The 18,880-nt window shown below is 36.5% G+C and overlaps 1 protein-coding gene across 3 annotated transcripts in view; it reads left to right on the plus strand.

The window, feature by feature from the left end:
- Positions 1–18,880, plus strand: part of Dixdc1 (DIX domain containing 1) — an 83,100-nt gene that overhangs the window by 22,672 nt on the left and 41,548 nt on the right. For 2 of the 3 annotated variants that reach the window (XM_047516108.1, XM_047516107.1), the window contains one exon: positions 16,662–16,866. In XM_047516108.1, coding sequence (XP_047372064.1) covers positions 16,662–16,866 — 205 coding nt within the window. The remainder of the gene's footprint in view (positions 1–16,661; positions 16,867–18,880) is intronic. The other variant, XM_047516109.1, reaches the window with a different exon arrangement.

Raw genomic sequence — 18,880 nt, forward strand, 5'->3', positions numbered from 1 at the left:
TTTTTTTTTTAAACTATTCATGAAATTGCTTTGTCTTTAAGGTTTTTTTAAAAATTGCTAAAGTAGGGGCTGGGGAGATAGCTCAGCTGGTAGAGTGCTTGCCTTGCAAGCACAAGGCCCTGAGTTCGATCCCCAGTACCGCAAAAAAAAAAAAAAAAAAAAAAAAAAAAATTGCTAAAGTAGACAAACCACTTGTTAATACAACCAAGAAGAAAAAGGGACAAAGCACAAATGTACAAAACAAGTGGCAATGGAAAAATAGCCACTGAAACAGGAAAAAAATTACTAGAGACTTATTAGGCCTCTATGTAAATGCATTTAAAAACTTTGATGAAATGGATAATTTCCTAGGGAACTACTGATTAACATAATTGGTAGAAATGTAAGATTTAAACAGGCCAATTTCTGAAGAAGAAATAGAGAACCTTAAAAGAAGTATTTCTGAAAAAAAGTAGCAGTCCAAGATGATTTCATAGGACAATTCTTTAAAATCTTCAACTATTCTAATGTTCTTTAAATTATAGAGCATTGAAAATGAAGAGTTCTCAAATGCTTCTATGAAGCTAGCATAATACTGGTATCTATAGATAGTATAAAGACTTTAAAAATCTACAGACTAATATTTATGAATATCCATGGAAAATTCCAAAATATATGGCATTAATATAGCAGTAATAAATATTTTATTATCAAAAAGAATCCAGCACTACATTAAAAGTATAATTTACTATGATTGGGTGAGACTAATTTCAAGAATGCAAAGTAGGTTTATTTTTAGGAAATCCATTAATATCACGTACTGCATCAATAGGTCTCAAGAAAAATAATCACAGAATTATTTTCATAAATAATGCAAAATTTTGCCAAAATTCATTCATTCTTTACTAAAAACACTTAAGAGGGGCTGGAGTTGTGGCTCAGTGGTAGAGCATTTGCCTAGCATGTGTGAGGCACTGGGTTTGATCCTCAGGACCACATAAAAATAAATAAATAAAATAAAGTTATTGTGTTCATCTACAACTAAAAAAAAATTTTAAAAACTTAAGAAAATAGAACTCGATAACATGATAAAAAATTCACATGATAAAAAATTATATATAACTTGTAGTACCAAAACTACTAACTTTCTAGATTGGGAAATATTACAAGTGTTTTAAGTCTGGAAACAAGGGAAAAAATGCCTGATATTTCCACTATTATTCAACATGTACCAGTTGTATAAGCCAGTGCAGATAGACCAAAGAAATCAATTAGTGTACATGGTTAAGTAAAAAGAAAACTTTCCTTTTGTAAATGATATAATAATCTTGGAAACCATAGAGAATCAGTGATAAAACTCAAACAATAAAAGGTAATGTAATAGGATATAGAATCAATGCATGCATAGTCTTCATGTACACTGTATTACATACTGTAATGGTAGGGAGAACCTCATTTGCAGTTGCAACCAAGAATATTAAATACTAAGAATGAACTTAACAAGAAGTGCAGAAAATTTACAGGAGGAAAATTTAAAACATTTCTGAAAGACACACTTAACCAAATGGAAAGACATCCCCTGTTCTTGAATAGGATTACTCTATATCATAAAGATATCAGTTCTCCCTAAGTTAATTTATAAATTTAATAAAATTCAAATAAATATTACAGCAATCATTTTTAGGGAATTAGACAAAATGATACTGAAGTTTATATGAAGAAATAAGCAGGAATATAAGAAAAGAAAATTTTCAGGGGAGAGAAATTTAGCCCTAGCAAATGTTAAAATATGCTGTAGACTCTCTGACACATGTGGTACTAGTGCATGAATAGACATAGACAAATGATAACAGAATAGAAAACCCAAAAGTAGGCTTAAGAACTTATGGAAATTTATCCTATGATAAAGATGGCATCTCAAATCATGAAAATAATGAGGTACTTTTTAGCAGTAGTGCTGGAACAACTGGTTAGTCTTTTGAAAAAAATTGGATCCATATCTCATATCATATATAAAAATAAACTCCAAATGGATCAAAGATCAAAGATCTAAAAATGAAACCATATAAGAACTGGAAAAAATGGGTAAAATTTTCTTTCACTTCTGTGTAGGGAAAGATTTTCTGACTAGGACTCATTTTATTGCAGAGGCAATAAAATATCAGGAAGTGATTTTTTAATACTTTTTTATTAAAATCTTTTTTATTTTTACAGTCTGCATTTTGATTCATTGTACACAAATGGGGTACAGCTTTTCATTTCTATGGTTGTACACAATGTAGATTCACACCATTCATGTAATCATACATATACATAGGGTAATAATGTCTGTTTCATTTTACTCTCTTTCTGTCTTCCACCCCCTCCCACCCCATTTTCCTCTACACTATCCAAAGTTCCTTCATTCTTCTCTTCCCCTCGCCACCACCTCACTTTATATATCTTCATGCACTTATCAGATAAAACATCTGGGCTTTGGTTTTTTGGGCTTGGCCTATGTCACTTAGCATGATATTTTTGAACTTCATCCATTTACCAGCAAATGCCATAATTTTATTCTTCTTTATGACTGAGTAATATTCCATTGTATATATATATATATACACCACAGTTTCTTTATCCATTCATCAATTGAAGGGCATCTAGGTTGATTCCACAGTCTAGTAATTGTAAATTAAGCTGCTATGAACATTAATGTGGATGTATCACTGTAGTATGCTGATTTTAAGTCCTTTGGGTATAAACCGAGGAGTGGTATAGCTGGGTCAAATGGTGGGTCCATTCCAAGTTTTCTCAGGAATCTCCATACTGCTTTCCAGAGTGGCTGTACCAATTTTGCAATTCCACCAGCAATGTATGAGTGTCTTTTCCCCCACATCCATGCCAACACTTATTATCGCTTGATAATAGCCATTCTAATTGGAGTTAGATGAAATCTTAGGGTGCTTTTAATTTGCATTTCTCTAATTACTAGAGATGATGAGCACTTTTTTTTTTTTTTTTTTTTTTTTTTTTTTTGCGGTGCTGGGGATCGAACCCAGGGCCTTGTGCATGCAAGGCAAGCACTCTACTGACTGAGCTATCTCCCCAGCCCAATGAGCACTTTTTCATATATTTGTTGATCACCTGTATATCTTCTACTGTGAAATATCTGCTCATTTCCTTAGCCCATTTATTGATTGGGTTCTTTGTATTTTGGGTGTAAAGTTTTTTAAGATCTTTATAAACTTTGGAGATGAGTACTCTGTCTGAAGTGTGTGTGGAAAAGATTTCCTCCCACTCTGTAGGCTCTATTTTCACATTATTGATTGTTTCCTGTGCTGAGAAAAAACTTTTTAGTTTGAATCCATGCCATTTATTGATTCTTGCTTTTATTTCTTGTGTATGGGGGTCTTGTTAAGGAAGTCTGGTCCTTAGCCAACATGATGGAAATTTGGGCCTACTTTTTCTTCTATTTGGTGAAGGGTTTCAGGCCTAATTCCTTGATCCTTGATCCATTTTGAGTTGAGTTTTGTACAGGGTGAGAGATAGGGGTTTCATTTTATTTTACTGCATATGGATTTCCAGTTTTGCCGGCACCATTTGTTGAAGAGTCTGTCTTTTCTCCATTGTTAAGTTTTTGGCACCTTTGTTTACTATGAGATAACTGTACTTATGTGGGTAGGTATGTCTCTGTGTCTTCTATCCTGTACCATTGGTCTACCTGTCTCTTTTGGTGCCAATACTGTTTTTGTTACTATTGCTCTATAGTAGAGTTTAAGTCTGGTATTGTGATACCTCCTGCATCACTGATCCTGCCCAGGATTGCTTTGGCTATTCTGGGTCTTTTGTTCTTCAAGATGAATTTCATGATTGCTTTTTCTGTTTTTATGAGAAATGTCATAGGAATTTTAATTGGAATTGTGTTAAATCTGTATAGCACCTTTGGGAGTATGGCCATTTTGATAATATTAATTCTGCCTGTCCGAGAACATGGGAGATCTTTCCATCTTCTAAGGTCTTCTTCAATTTCTTTCTTTAATGTTCTATAGTTTTCATTGTAGAGATCTTTCACCTCTTTGGTTAGATTGATTCCCAAGTATTTTATTTTATTTTTTTTGAGCCTATTGTGAACACAGTTGTTTTCCTCATTTCCCTTTCAGATGTTTCATCGCTTATGTATAAAAATGCTTTAGATTTATGTGTGATTTTATATCTGCTATTTTGCTGAATTTATTTATGAGGTCTAGAAAGTTTCTAGTGTAGTTTTTTGGATCCTCTAACTATAGAATCATTCATCAGCAAATAGTGACAGCTCGAGTTCCTCTTTTTCCATTTGTATCCCTTTAATTTCTTTAGTCTATCTAATTGCTCTGGCTAGTATTTCAAGGATGATGTTAAACAGAAGTGGTGAAGAGGGCATCCTGTCTTGTTCCCGTTTTTAAAGGGAATGCTTTCAGTTTTTCTCCATTAAGAATGATGTTGGCCGTGGGCTTAGCATAAATAGCCTTTACTATGTTCAGGTATGTTCCTACTATCCCTATTTTTTCTAGTGTTTTGAGCATGAAGGGGTGTTGTATTTTATTGAACGCTTTCTCTGAGTCAGTTGAAATAACCATATGATTCTTAACCTTAAGTCTATTGATGTGATGAATTACATTTATTGATTTCCAGATGTGGAACCAACCTTGCATTCCCAGGATGAACCCCACTTGATCATGGTGCACTATCTTCTTAATATGTTTTTGGATGTGATTTGCCAGGATTTTGTTAAGGATTTTTGCATCTGTATTGATTGATCAAAGATATTGGTCTAAAATTTTCTTTCCTTGTTGTGTCTTTGTCTGGTTTGGGTATGAGGGTGATATTAGCTTCATAGAATGAGTTTGGTAGGGTTCCTTTTTTATTTCCTGGAATTCTTTGGGAAGTATTGGAATGCATTCTTCTTTGAAGGTCTTGTAGAACTCAGCTGAGAATCCATCTGGTCCTGGGCTTTTCTTGATTGGTAGGCTTTTGATGGCTTCTTCTATTTCATTGTTTGACATTGATCTGTTTAAATTGTGTATGTCCTTCTGGTTCAGTTTGGGAGGATCATATGTCTCTAGAAATTTGTTGATGTCTTCGGTATTTTCTATTTTGTTGGAGTATAGATTTTCAAAGTAACTTCTCATTTTGTTATGTATTTCAGTGGTGTCTGTCGTGGTATTTCCTTTTTCATCACGAATTTTAGTAATTTGAGTTTTCTCTCTCTTTGTTAGTGTGGCTAAGTGTTTGTCTATTTTGTTTACTTTTTCAAAGAACCAACTTCTTGTGTTATCATTTTTTTATCAATTTTTTTGAATTTTTTTCTTTTGTTTCAATTTCACTGATTTCAGCTCTTGATATTAATTATTTTCTGTCTTCTACAACTTTTGGTGTTGTTCTGTTCTTCTTTTCCTAGGGCTTTGAGCTGTAATGTTAGGTCATTTAGTTGTTGACTTTTTTTTTTTTTTTTTTTTTTGCGGTGATGGGGATCGAACCCAGGGCCTGTGCTCTACCAACTGAGCTATCTCCCCAGCCCAGTTGTTGACTTTTTATTCTTTTCTTGAATGCACTCCATGCAATGAACTTTCCTTTTAGTACTGCTTTCATAGTATCCCAGAGATTTTGGTATGTTGTATCATTGTTTTCATTTATCTCTAAGAATTTTTTATCTCCTCCCTAATGTTTTCTGTTATTCATGCTTCATTCAGTAGCATATTATTTAGTGTCCAGGTGTTGGAGTAATTTCTGTTTTTTATTTTGTCATTGATTTCTAATTTCATTCCATTATGATCTGATAGAACACAAGGTAGTATCTCTCTTTTTTTGCATTTACTAAGGGCTGCTTAGTGGCATAACATATGGTCTATTTTTGAGATGGTGCCATGTGCTGCTGAGAAGAATACATTTTTTAAAATGTTGATAGACCTTTATTTTATTTATTTATTTATATGTGGTGCTGAGAATAGAACCCAGTGCCTCACACACGCTAGGCAAGTGCTCTACCACTGAGCCACAACCCCAGCCCCAGGAAGTGTGATTTTTTTTTTTTTTTTGCGGTGCTGGGGATTGAACCCAGGGCCTTGATGCTTGTAAGGCAAGCACTCTACTGACTGAGCTATATCCCCAGCCCAGGAAATGTGATCTTAATAAAAATAAAAACCTTGACTGGGATTGTGGCTCAGTGGTAGAGTGCTTGCCTAGCACATTTGAGGCACTGGGTTCGATCCTCAGCACCACATAAAAATAAATAAAAGTATTGTGTCCATCTACAACTTAAAAACATTAAAAAAAAATAAAACCTTTTCATTGCTCAACCCTCTCCCTTGAAAAAACAAACAAAATTTCACCATAAACAAAGTGATAAGATAGCTCATAAACTGGGAAATTTCTGCAGCATGTATCAAAAGCAAAGGGCAAAGAGTCTTAGAACATAAAGAAATCATAAAAACGAGGGGCAGAGAAGCAGAAACTTCAATAGAAAAGAGGGAAAAAGGGGGACAATTCATAGAGATGTAAGAAAAATGAAAGATGAAGATATAAAACAGATTTCAAAACCTGTGAAAAGAGGTTCAAACTTGTTATAATTAAAAAAATGCAAATTTAAACAACACATTTCACCTTTAACACTGTTGAAAAGTAAAAAGTATGCCAACATATTCTGTTGACAAAGCTCTGGAAAACAGGTGCTCTTCATGTATTGCTGATGGGAATGCAAATGGTGCAATCTTTTTGGCAGGGAATTTGGCAACAGCTAACAAATTATGTACTGAGTCACCTTTTGACCCAGCCATCTATCTTCTCTGAAGATAGACAACAGTCACCCAGAAAACACGATATAAATTTACTTGTTGCAACATTGTAATCGCAAAACAACCTCAATATCTATACATAAGAGAGTGGTTGAATAAATTATGTACAGTATGTCTACATAATAGATTTACTGTGTGACATAAAAGCAAGAACTGTCTCTGTAAACTAATGTGGAGTATTTTGTAGGATATAGTAAGTGAATCTCAAGTGAAGTAAAGTGAAAAAAGCAAAGTGAAGAAGAATATCAATATGATAGTATTTTCATATAAGAAAGGGGAATGAGGAAATATGTGTCTGATTTCTCCACAGATGAACTAGAAACAGATGTGATTGATATGTACAAGGAAGTGGATGGGGTACAAAGAATGGAGAAAAGGGAGTGGGTTAGGAAGAAAGTGACACTTCTGAAAAAAATTAATATTTTTATTAATATTATTTGGCAGTATGTATGGAATTGAACTCAGGGGTACTCTACCACTGAGCTATATCTCTAACCCTTTTTATTTTTTGAGACAGCGACTTACCAAGTTTCCAGAGGCTGTCCTTGAATTTGTGATTGTTCTGTCTCATCTAGGATTATAGGCCTACATGTCCACGTCCAACCTAAATTTTTTTTAATAACTTTGACTTTTAGAGCCATGTTTTACCTACCCCAAATATAAATAACTAAAATGTAGCAGAATGCAAGGAGAACCCAAAAGAGACTATTAACAGTAAAAAATGAGCTTAACTGTACTACAATTGAATAACAACCATACTGAAACAGATGGAAAAGAAAAGAACTAACCTATGTAACTTTGAAATCAGTACTTAGATTATATGCTGTAAGGTTAAAGACAAAATAACTATATAAATACTACTTTCTGGTTAGCTTATTTATTTTTCACAAAGGTATAGGTTACCAGGTCTGAAACTATTGTGTGTATTCTAGAATTATGCAAATAAATAAATATGAGTAGTGAGAATCAGGTTTCTGACTGTCGAAGAAAGGAGTTAAAAGTAAAGAAAGGAAAAAAAAAGATGAATCCTGTGGTGCTAAGTTAGAAGAGGTATTGGTATGATTTATGGCATAAATTATATAAATATATATATATATATATATACATAGACATGCCATATAGACGCATACATATACATATATATCTATCAAGATGGGTATACTATGTGTGTATGTATATATATGTGTGTGTATATATATACACACACACATATATATATTTATTTATATATATATAACACACACACATATATATTTATTTATATATATATATATATATGTTTCTTATTCCATCTGCCGAGAGGACCTAAATTGCTATCCCATTAACAGTTGAGTGTATATTTACCCAAATCTTGGTTTCTAAAAACTATTCTCCAATAAAAGAAACCAGAGTTCTTTTGAGAAATAGCTAATTCTAGAACTGGGACAGAAAAAGTACAAGATGAGTAGTCTGGAATATCTTATGATGCCAGAAAGTAAGGAAGTGTTAAAAAATGATCAGATCATATGATTCAGAAATCTTACTTCTGGGTGTATTTCCGAAAGAATTGAAATCAGGATCTTGAAGTGATATTTGCACACTCATGGCCCATAGCTGTGTTACTTATAGTAACCAAGAAGTGGAATCAACCCAGTTGTGCATCAGTGAATGAATGGTAAACAAGCTGTATAGTATGATACAGGGGAAAACTTCAGCCTTAAAAAGAAAGGAAGCCCTGTCACATGCTTCAACAAGGATAAACCTTAAAGGCATTATATCAGGTAGAATAAGCTAGTCACAAAAAGACAATTAGTATGTGATTCTACTTATGCAAGTTAGTTAAAGTAGTCAGATTTTAGAGACAGGTAGAATGATGGTTGCCAGGGACTAGAGGGAAGGGTAAATGTGGATTTGTTCTAAGGTAGAGAGTTTAAGCATTACAAAATTAAAGAGGCCTGTAGATTCATTGCAGGACAATATGAATGCACTTAATACTACTGCACTGTATACCTAAAAATGGTTAAGATGATAAATTCTATGTTTATTTTTAAATCACAAATAAAATGATCTGGGCATGTGATAAGGATACAAGAATCAACACGAGGGTGTTCCAGTGGCCAAATCTGGAACGATTTGAGAAGTAACATAAAGAGTTATAGTAATGGATTAATATAATGAATAAATTTTAAAAATTATCCATGAGCTCATATTAATATAAATGAGGGAAAAGAGAGAGCTCATGTTCATGATAAGAATTCCCAGTAATATAGAGTGAATGATAGAATTAGAAAAATCATCATTTGGGAAACACTGTAGTAATAATTGCTGCAGGAAAGAAAAATCAGTGGATCTTAAATTTAAAATGAATGGGGAAAAGTAATGATGAGAAAAAGAATATTTACATAATCTCACAGTATCTTCCCACTAGATGTTAATTACAAAAGGAAAAATAGGTTTACAGTAAAGTAACCTGGCAGGCACTTACTTTAACCAAGCCATCATCAATAATGTGATGTATTGGCATCATGTGGCTTATGAGAGGATGCCCTCAGAAGGGCACTATATTCTTTCCAAAATCCTATAACATGAATTTAATCATGAGAAAACTGCAGAGAAACTCATACTGAGGGACACTAAAAAATAACTGGGCAATACTCTTCAAAAAATTGCCCAAATTATGAAAGATAAAAGACTGAACAACTGTTCCAGATTGGAGGAGAAAAAGGAGACACGACAGCTAAATGCAGTGTGAGATTTTGGATTGGATCCTGGACCACAAAAAAGACATCAGTGGGACAGTTGGTGAAATTTGAATAAACCATGAAGAAATGATAAATGTTTGAAGAGATAAATATGTTTAAGCCTGATTTAAACATTACATAATGTATATATGTATCAAACATTACATGATACCTCATTACCATGTATAATTTGTTTTATGTATTAGTTAAAAATAAAGAGTAAAAAAGAAATTTCTATTAGGTCTCTAGATTAGTTAAAGGTATTTGGTTGGTGTTAGTTTCCTGTTTTGGTCACTGTACTGTGGTTCTGTAAGATGTAGACATTTTTTTTTTTAATTTTTTATTTTTTTTTTTATTGTAAACAAATGGGATACATGTTGTTTCTCTGTCTGTACATGGCGTAAAGGCATACCATTTGTGTAATCATAAATTTACATAGGGTAATGTTGTTTGATTCATTCTGCCATTTTTTTCCCTTCCCCCCTCCCCTCCCACCCTTCCCCTCCATCTATATAGTCCTTCCTTCCTCCATTCCTGCCCCCCTCCCTAAACCCAACTCCAACCCCAACACTAACCCTTCCCACCCCCCATTATGTGTCATCATCCACTTATTAGCGGTATCATTCTTCCTTTGGTTTTTTGAGATTGGCTTATCTCACTTAGCATGATATTCTCCAGTTTCATCCATTTGCCTGCAAATGCCATGATTTTATCATTCTTTATGGCTGAGTAATATTCCATTGTATATATATACCACATTTTCTTTATCCATTCATCAATTGAAGGACATCTAGGTTGGTTCCACAATCTGGCTATTGTGAACTGAGCAGCTATGAACATTGATGTGGCTGTATCTCTGTAATATGCTGATTTTAAGTCCTTTGGGTATAGGCCAAGGAGATGTAGACATTTTGATTAGCTAGGTAATGAGTATAGGGAACACTTTATAATGTTTGTTCTTTGCAAGCCTGAAATTATTTCACAATGAAAAATTAATAAATTAAAAAATAATACTTGGGGGTTTCAAATGACCCCTTGGTGGAGTCAACAGTGTTATCTGGTAGGCAAAGATAGAAGGAAAGAAAAGGAGGAAGAGGGAGAGAAATAGAAATGACTTCATTGAAGACACTTTATATCTTTTTTATATCCAGGATATTATAATTGGTTCTAAGTGTCATGGTTTCAGAGAGATTTAGAACAGAAGAGCAATAATACTTTTAGCATTTTTTTTTTCTGTTCTAGGGATTATAGCTAGGAGTGCTCTGATGCTGAGCTACGCCCCAATCCTCTTTATATTTTATTTTGAGACAGGGCCTCACTAAGTTGCCCAGGGTGTCCTGGAACTTGGGATCCTCCTGTTTCAGCCTCCCATATCACTGGAATTACAAGAATGTGCCAGTGTGCCTAGCACTTACAATCATTTTGTGTCAGGACTGGTTGCCCTTCTACCTGGGAACACTTGAGGAATATTGATACACCTGGGCCTCACCTTCAGAAATTCTGCCTGGTCTATGGTGGGGTCAAGGCACTATTCTTTTTAAGAGTGTCCCCATGATTCTGATGAGTAACAAGGGATGTGAATTCCTTTGGTTAAGGGAACTGGGATATTTAGCTATGAAAAGATTCAGGTCAGCTCTAGAAGAATCATATGGAGATTAGGCACCTAAAGCTGAGTTTTACCCCTGGAGAGAATTTGGTATATTTGGGATGTGTTAGCTTTTTGCTGCTGTGATCAAAATACCTGACAAGAACAACTTAGAGGAACTGGAGTTGTGGCTCAGTGGTTGAGCACTTGCCTAGCACGTGTGAGGCACTGGGGTGATTCTTGAACCACATATAAATAAATGAATAAAATAAAGGTCAATAAACATCTAAAAAAAAAACAACTTAGAGGAGGAAAGATTTATTTTGGCTCATGGTTTCAGAAGTTTCAGTACATGGTCTGTTGGTTTCATTGCTTTGGGTCTGAGATGAGGGAGAACATCATGGTGCTTGGTGGAAGAGCATGGCAGAGGAACGCTGCTCAGCTCATGGCAGCCAGGAAGGGTGAGGGAGGGTCTACTTTCTCCAACCACGCCCCACTTGTCTGTAGTTTCCACTATTTCTAGTAGTCCTTTCAGCTGTTGGTGGGTTAATCTATTGATGAGGTGAGAACTCTCACAGTCTAATCACTTCCCCAAAGTCCCACCTCTGGACATTGCTGCACTGGGGACCACGCCTTCAACAAATGACACTTCAGGGCTGGGGTTGTGGCTCAGTGGTAGAGCACTCGCCTGGCACGTGTAATGCACTGGGTTTGATTCTCAGCACCTCACATAAATAAATAAATAAAATAAAATAAAGGTCCATCAACAACTTAAAAAAAGAAAAAAAAAAAAAAAACCCAAACAAAAAAAAAACAACATATGAGACTTTAGGGACACTCCAGATCCAAACCATAATATAGGGTGAAGTCTAGTTTTGAAAAGCTTCTTTTGTTACCTTGATGTACAACCAGGTATGGGAACAGTGTGCTGGTCAGTGCTCCTTACACTTAACTGTGCCTGTGAGTTACTAGGAATTTATGTTAAAATGGTAGGTTGGGGGCCTGGGAGTCTGCATTTCTGACAAGTCCCTGAGTGATGCTGGTGCGGCTGATCTGGCAACCACCGTTTGAGTAGTAGACAGCCACTTAGTATAGATTACAACACTAGAGACTCAAGCCCTGGATGTGGCAAGAGGGTGGTTTAGATTAAGGCCCATACTGAGAGTTTTAGTGAAGTCATTTAAACCTCAGAGATAAAATGTATTTAGGTGTGGAAAGAACATTGGTTTGGGAGTTAGATCTGAATCCAATGGTTCACTATCTGGATGACCTTGAGAATTTATTTCACCTTATTTAACATCTTCCTGGTAGATTAACAATAGAAAAATATATTTAAAGCACATAAATTGGAATAGGCATTCAGAAAAGTGGTGACTATTTTGTGTACCATGGAATTCTGTTTTATTGGAAAACCAAAACTGATTAATGTGCATGAAAGTTATGGTTAGGAACTTGTAATCAGTTTTGCATCAGAGACAACTTACTTCTATTTTACAGCCAAGGAAAGCTATGGTTTTAAGTAGAAATTATTGTGGTCTAAAGGAAAACACTTGTTTTTGTCTATCCCTGCATGATTTAACTTTTTTTTTTTTTTTGTCTTGTGGCATTGGGTTTTGAACCCAGGGTGCTCTATCAATGAGCTACATCCCCAACCCTTTTTGTTTTTTATTCTGAGATAGGGTCTCACTAAATTGTTGAGGCTGATCTTGAAGTTGTAATTCTCTTGCCTCAGCCTCATGATTTTGCTGAGTTTACAGGTGTGCACTACCATACCCCACATACATAATTAACTTTTGCAGTCATCTTAGGTCTTGGCATAATGAAAAGTGACGAGTGATTTACTGACTCAAATATTTGTTGAGCGCCTGCTACTCTTAAGTCAAATAATTCTTAACTGTTGTGACATTCGGCATGACATGACATTCGGTATTTCATATCTTAGCTCAAGAGTGCTTGCTTTCTTTCCTCCTTCAGGAAACCTTCCGAAGCTTGTCTTCATGTTGGGCTAATACATAATTAGCATCCTGTGCACCCTGTCAAAGCTCTTGCCCCAACCAGCCTGCAAGCTTCTCTTCCTCTTCCCTTTCTTTCCTGAAAGTTTCTTGAAGGCAGAGGGCTCTTTGTAACCCTATCACTTAGGATAGTGCCTGCATTCAAATTGTTATTGATCTGATTGTGTGACACACGATGCTCTCAAAATGTCTGAAATATGTACGAGTCAGGGAAGGCTTTCTGGAAAAGGTAATACTTAAGTTGAGACTTAGAAAGACATGGCAGATAGGTGGAGGTACAGTGACTGGAAAGCATTAGCCAGGAACCACTCATAGTTTGGATGAACTGAAATGTGGGGTGGATAGAGGGGTAGTGGGTGAAGCTGGAGAACAAGCAAGGGCTATCATATGACTGACTTAAATGGCAGCTAAGGAGATTGAATTTTATCTTGAAGATAATGGGAGTCTTTATGCAGGAATGTTTTGAGGGTGATATTAGATACAGCTATTAGAGAGAAATTGGTTAGGAGTTTTAAATATAAGCCAATCAATCGAATCCTAGCAGTTCAGTTACTCTTAATGCCTTTTATGGTCTTAACCCCTTTTCCTCAGACAAGAGTGGTTCACACCAGAGGTACTCTTTGCCTTGTGAACCTGGGGCAGAGCTGTGGCTGTTCAGTGCAGACCTTGGAGCATTACCTAGCTCATCCAGTCCCTGAGGATGGATGTCTGGCCATTAGGCAGAATGGTGCAGCCATTTCTGTTCTTCAGAATGAGTTGGATAGCAGGAGGCCCTTGGTGAATGCTTGGGCTTCATTTACTGCGTTTCAGTACTAAATCTGCTGTGTCTTAGCTGTAGGGACATTGGAGAAGTTAGGTCATCTCTCTGAACCTCATCATTGAAATGGAGATAATACAAACTGATGCTTTTTCCGGAATTGAATTAGCCAGGTACAGTGGTGCATGTCTGAGCAGCTCGGGAGGCTGAGGCAGGAGGATCACAAGTTTAAAGCCAGCCTCAGTGACTTAGTGAGGCCCTAAACAACTTAGTGAGACCCTGTATCAAAATACAAAATAAAAAGGTCTGGGGATGTAGCTCAGTGGTTAAGTGCCACTGGGCTAAATTCCTAGTACTGGGTGCAGGGTGAGGAGGGGGCACAGTTGAATTGGAATGATGATGGTGATGATCATAATAATGACCACTTAGTAAGCATCAGTTGCGTTTCAGGCCCTGTGCCAGGAACATTCATTAACTAAATACATTTGTATAAAACTCCAAAAATTGTATTTAGTTCATGGCAGGTAATCAGTAAACATTAGATTACCCCCTCACTCCTCCTGATCACTGTGCTTCCTACAGATTGTCAGTACCTGGTGCAATATTACCTTAGCACTGTTTTCCAATGATTTTATTCCCACAGACTGACAGAGAGTAAAACTAATGGACATTTAATTAAAGTCAGGAAGCAGTCAGTGAGTTATATCCAACATCATTTCATTAAGGAAGTACTTGGGACTTTGAAATCAACGGTACTTTAACCAAATTATAATTTAAAACAATTAGCCCTTGAACTTAATTTTTAGGTTCAGGGTCTTGGGCTGCCATAGAAACCAGATGGAGCTGCTTCCTGGACTATGACATTGTTTATGTGCTATTTAGATGTTGGTGCCCTTCTTCTGACCAAATAGTATAAATATTGGAATAAAAGTTCTGCTTAATAGACAAAATAGGGAATATGTAACACTGAACAAGGATTAGAATGAGTTATATTGTCCCTATGTAGATGCTCCACAGGTTTCTTTTTATTTTTTATTTTGTAGTACTGGGGATTGCGCAGGCTAGAGAAGTGCTTTTTTACTGAGCTACCTCCCAGCTTTTTAAAATTTTTATTTTATTTATTTACTTTTAATACAGCAATGATTTGTTTTTCTATCATTCTACATGTCTAAAGTAGACAGGGAGGAATGGGGGGGTTGGATTTTTATTGTAGTCAGTGGACCAAAGACAACATGCGTTTCATCTTGACACATGCTTGCACCAAGAAAGGGCAAGAAATCAGAGAAGTAATGAATCATATACAGGCTCCTAAATCTTAAATGGAATCCACGGAGGATATCTATGGCTTCTCCTTCTTTCTAAGTTTCAGCCTCAAGTTGATTTATTTTGAAAATGTAAACTAGGCATGGTGGCACACACTTTGAATCCCAGCGACTCAAGAGACTGAAGGCAGCAGGATTGCAAGCTTGAGACCAGCCTCAGTAACTAACCAACTTAGTGAGACCCTGTCTTAAAATAAAAAAGGGATGGGAATGAGTCTCTAGTGGTAAATTGCCCCTGGGTTAAATCTCCAGTACCAAAAAAAAAGTAAATGTAAGTCCATTTACCCATTTCAGAGTTATCTATAGGTGAAAAATGGCTTGTGTCACTTCTCACATTTTGTTGACTCGAACAAGTCAAGGGGTCATGTCTAACTTCAAAAAAGTTGGGGAAGGTAACTATTTGTGTGCTGAGAAGGAGGAAGACTTTTTATTCTGGTTACTGCACCATTTCAGTTTGTCCTTTATTGATAGCAGTCGTTTTGATAGCTTGATTAAGGTAGTAGTGGCCAGACTTCACTGCAAGATTCTTTACCCCTTCCGATGAATAAACATACAGTAGAGAGTTACTTTGAACCTATGTAAAACTTCCATTCCTTATCAGACTTTTTACTAATTAATTAACATCTGAATAGGCTCTAAATTTTAGGGTCTCACTAAGTTGCCTAGGCTGGCCTTGAACTTTCGATTCTCCTGTCTCAGCCTCCCCAGTCCCTAAGGCTACAGGTATGCGCTCACACCTGATCCCTGGCAAGTTTCTGATAATTGGGCCCTAACTTTGTCTGAAGTAAATGAAAGTGTCCCTCAGTCTTCAGTAACACTTCTCACCATACCCTTTTTCTTTCTCCCTCTTTGTGTTGGTTTTAGTTAACCAGATCCTCTTTGACAACATAAAGCACAGATTAAAACTAACTCTGTAGCAATCCTAGGATTATGGGCTCAGGAGAATAAATCTTGGGTTGACTGTGAGATGATTTCATTTAAGTCTCATTCTGAAGAAAGCAGCTATGGGACAGGTAGCTCTGAGCTTGGGTTGTTTTTTATCTCTTGTTCCGCAAGATCAATTTGTATGAGTATCACAGACCATCGTGAATGTGGTGCATGAAGGATTGTTACTGGTAAGCATGGTAAGTTGCTGGCAGCAGTGATTATGCCTGAATACTGGCTGGAGTCCTGGGTCTAGCCCTGTCAACAGAGCAAAATTTGATAAGAGCAGGAATGACAGTCATTTAAACACTCATCTCCTTTTCTGTCTCTGTAGTGCCACGTAAGTCAGAAGGTAGTTTATCCCTAGAGATTAGCATAAAATTAAGAAGGTCTGTCCATGATACGATATTCTTTCTCGCATTCCTTGAAATCTCCTTCTTCTGGATATAGATTGTCCACCATTCTACAACCTTCCATGCTACCTTAGAGGTGCAGGATATGGGATGAGACTAATGTTACCTTTCCCTCATTTCCATTTTTTATTTTTCAGCAACAGCTGCAGGCCTATGTGGCCTGGGTGAATGCACAGCTGAAGAAGAGACCATCAGTGAGGCCTGTGCAGGACCTGCGACAGGATTTACGAGATGGGGTGATCCTGGCATATCTCATCGAAATTGTTGGTCAGTTGGCCCCGGACTCTGATGTTACCATAGACCAGAACATGGCCTGTATCCTTCATATGTCCTTCAAAACAGGTTGATTCTTCTTTAGAATATACAGCAGTGGAAGTAGAGAAAAAAATACTTGCCAAACTTTTTATTTTTCCTTTTTTAAAAAAATGCTTTATTTGTTCTTTTTAATTATACAAGACACTTGCCAAACTTAATTCCTTTCTTTTTCAGTCAGTACTTTGTGCCAGGCACTGTATTATGTTTGGGAACACAGTGAACACAGTCTGTATTCTCAGGAGTCTCCCAGTCTAATTGGAAAGTCTGGAAAGTGAAGTCTGTTCTATTAATGTACTTGGGACTTTGAGGGGAGTACATAGAAGGGACACCTTTCCCAGTCTGAGGGGTTCAGGGATGGCTGACAAGAAGAATTGATGTCTAAACTGAGGCCTGCCAAAAGAATTGAGGTCTGCTGGGTGCCGTGGGACATGCCTATGATCCCAGCAGCTCGGGAGGCTGAGGCAGGAGGATTTACTAGTTCAAAGCCAGCCTCAGCAGCTTAGTGAGACCCTGTCTCAAAGTAAAAAATAAAAAGGGCTGGTGATGTGGTTCAGTGGCTAAGTACCCCTGGGTTCAATCTCTAATACCAAAAAAAAAAAAAAAAAAAAAAAAAAATTGATGTCTAATGGAGGCCTTCCAGAAGAACTGATATCTAAACCAATACTAGAAAAGGAAGTAGTAGTCAGGCAAAATGAGGATGTTACCAGCAAAAGACCCCTCTCTGGTACTCACTACAATAAAAGGATTTTTGCTCTTGAAACCCAGGTACCATTCTTACTAGGTGTTACTATATTATTTCCATAGTTATTCAGTTGTTTTTCTTATCAAATGGTAATTATTTGTGGTAATTGTTTATCTCCTTATCTCTTCTGTAAAGACTGAACTCTTTAAGAGAATGCATGGTATCATTTTTTCTATCTCCACAACCTCTAACCATGTGCATCTAATAGGTACTCAAACATTTATTGTTGTGTTAGTTAGCTGACCATGCTTAGAGTCCTTGAGGGCTTAGGAGTGGTATGGAAGAAGCAAGGTTTGCAACAGGCATTACCTTGTTGGGACAGCTAGCGAATTCATCAGAGCATTCATTTGTAATGATAATAACAATGGCAATATTAGAGCAGCCGCCAGGATTGACCTCTTTCTATCTAGTTTAATTTCTTGTGCTGGGGCTCTTACCCTGAGCCTCCCACATGCTAGGCACGTACTCTTCCACTTAGCTACATCCTCGGCCTGTAAACCCTACTTTCCACTGTGACTTTGCTATGTAGAAATAACCTCAAAGTCTCTCCCCAAATTTGTATGGCTAGCCATTAACTTTCCCTTGAGTTGTAGACATGAATATTCAGCTTCCTATTCAGCATCTCTACTTGGATGTCTAACAGCTCTAACATCACATGTTTTAATCAGAGTTTTGATTTTCTCCTCTCACTGATCCCTTTATTTTCCAGGTTTCTTCATCTAAATAGCACATTACATTGCCATTCATCCAGCTGTTAAAGCAGAACACTTAGAAACCATTCTTAATTCTTTCTTTCCCTAATGGATCATTTCTAATCCTTCACATGTAATGTTTACCTTATATTCATATTGTATTCAGTATCTGACTTCTCACCATTCTCTTCCTCTTTAACCCAAACCGTCATTATGTCTGCCTTGACTATTCTCATTATCTTTCTGACTAATCTCTCTTTGTCTTTTCCACGTAATCCATATACAGAGACTCAAATTTGAAAAAAACATAAAGCAGGTGACATCACTCCTTTGTTTTAAACTCTCCATTGATTTTACCAGGTGCTGTGGTGCACATCTATAATTCCAGTGACTCAGGAGGCCAAGACAGGAGGGTTGCAAGTTCGAGGCCAGCCTCAGCAACTTTGTGAGGCCCTTAGCAACTTAGTGGGACCCTGTCTCAAAATAAAAAATAAAAGCTCTGGGGATATAGCTCAGTGATAAAGTGCCCCTGGATTTAATCCCCATAAATAAATGAAGTAAACTCTTGTTGGCTTTTCATTGCACTTAGAATGAAATTTAGGCTCTT

The sequence above is a fragment of the Sciurus carolinensis genome, chromosome 11 (assembly GCF_902686445.1).
Source record: "Sciurus carolinensis chromosome 11, mSciCar1.2, whole genome shotgun sequence".
NCBI classification, from domain to species: Eukaryota; Metazoa; Chordata; class Mammalia; order Rodentia; family Sciuridae; genus Sciurus; species Sciurus carolinensis.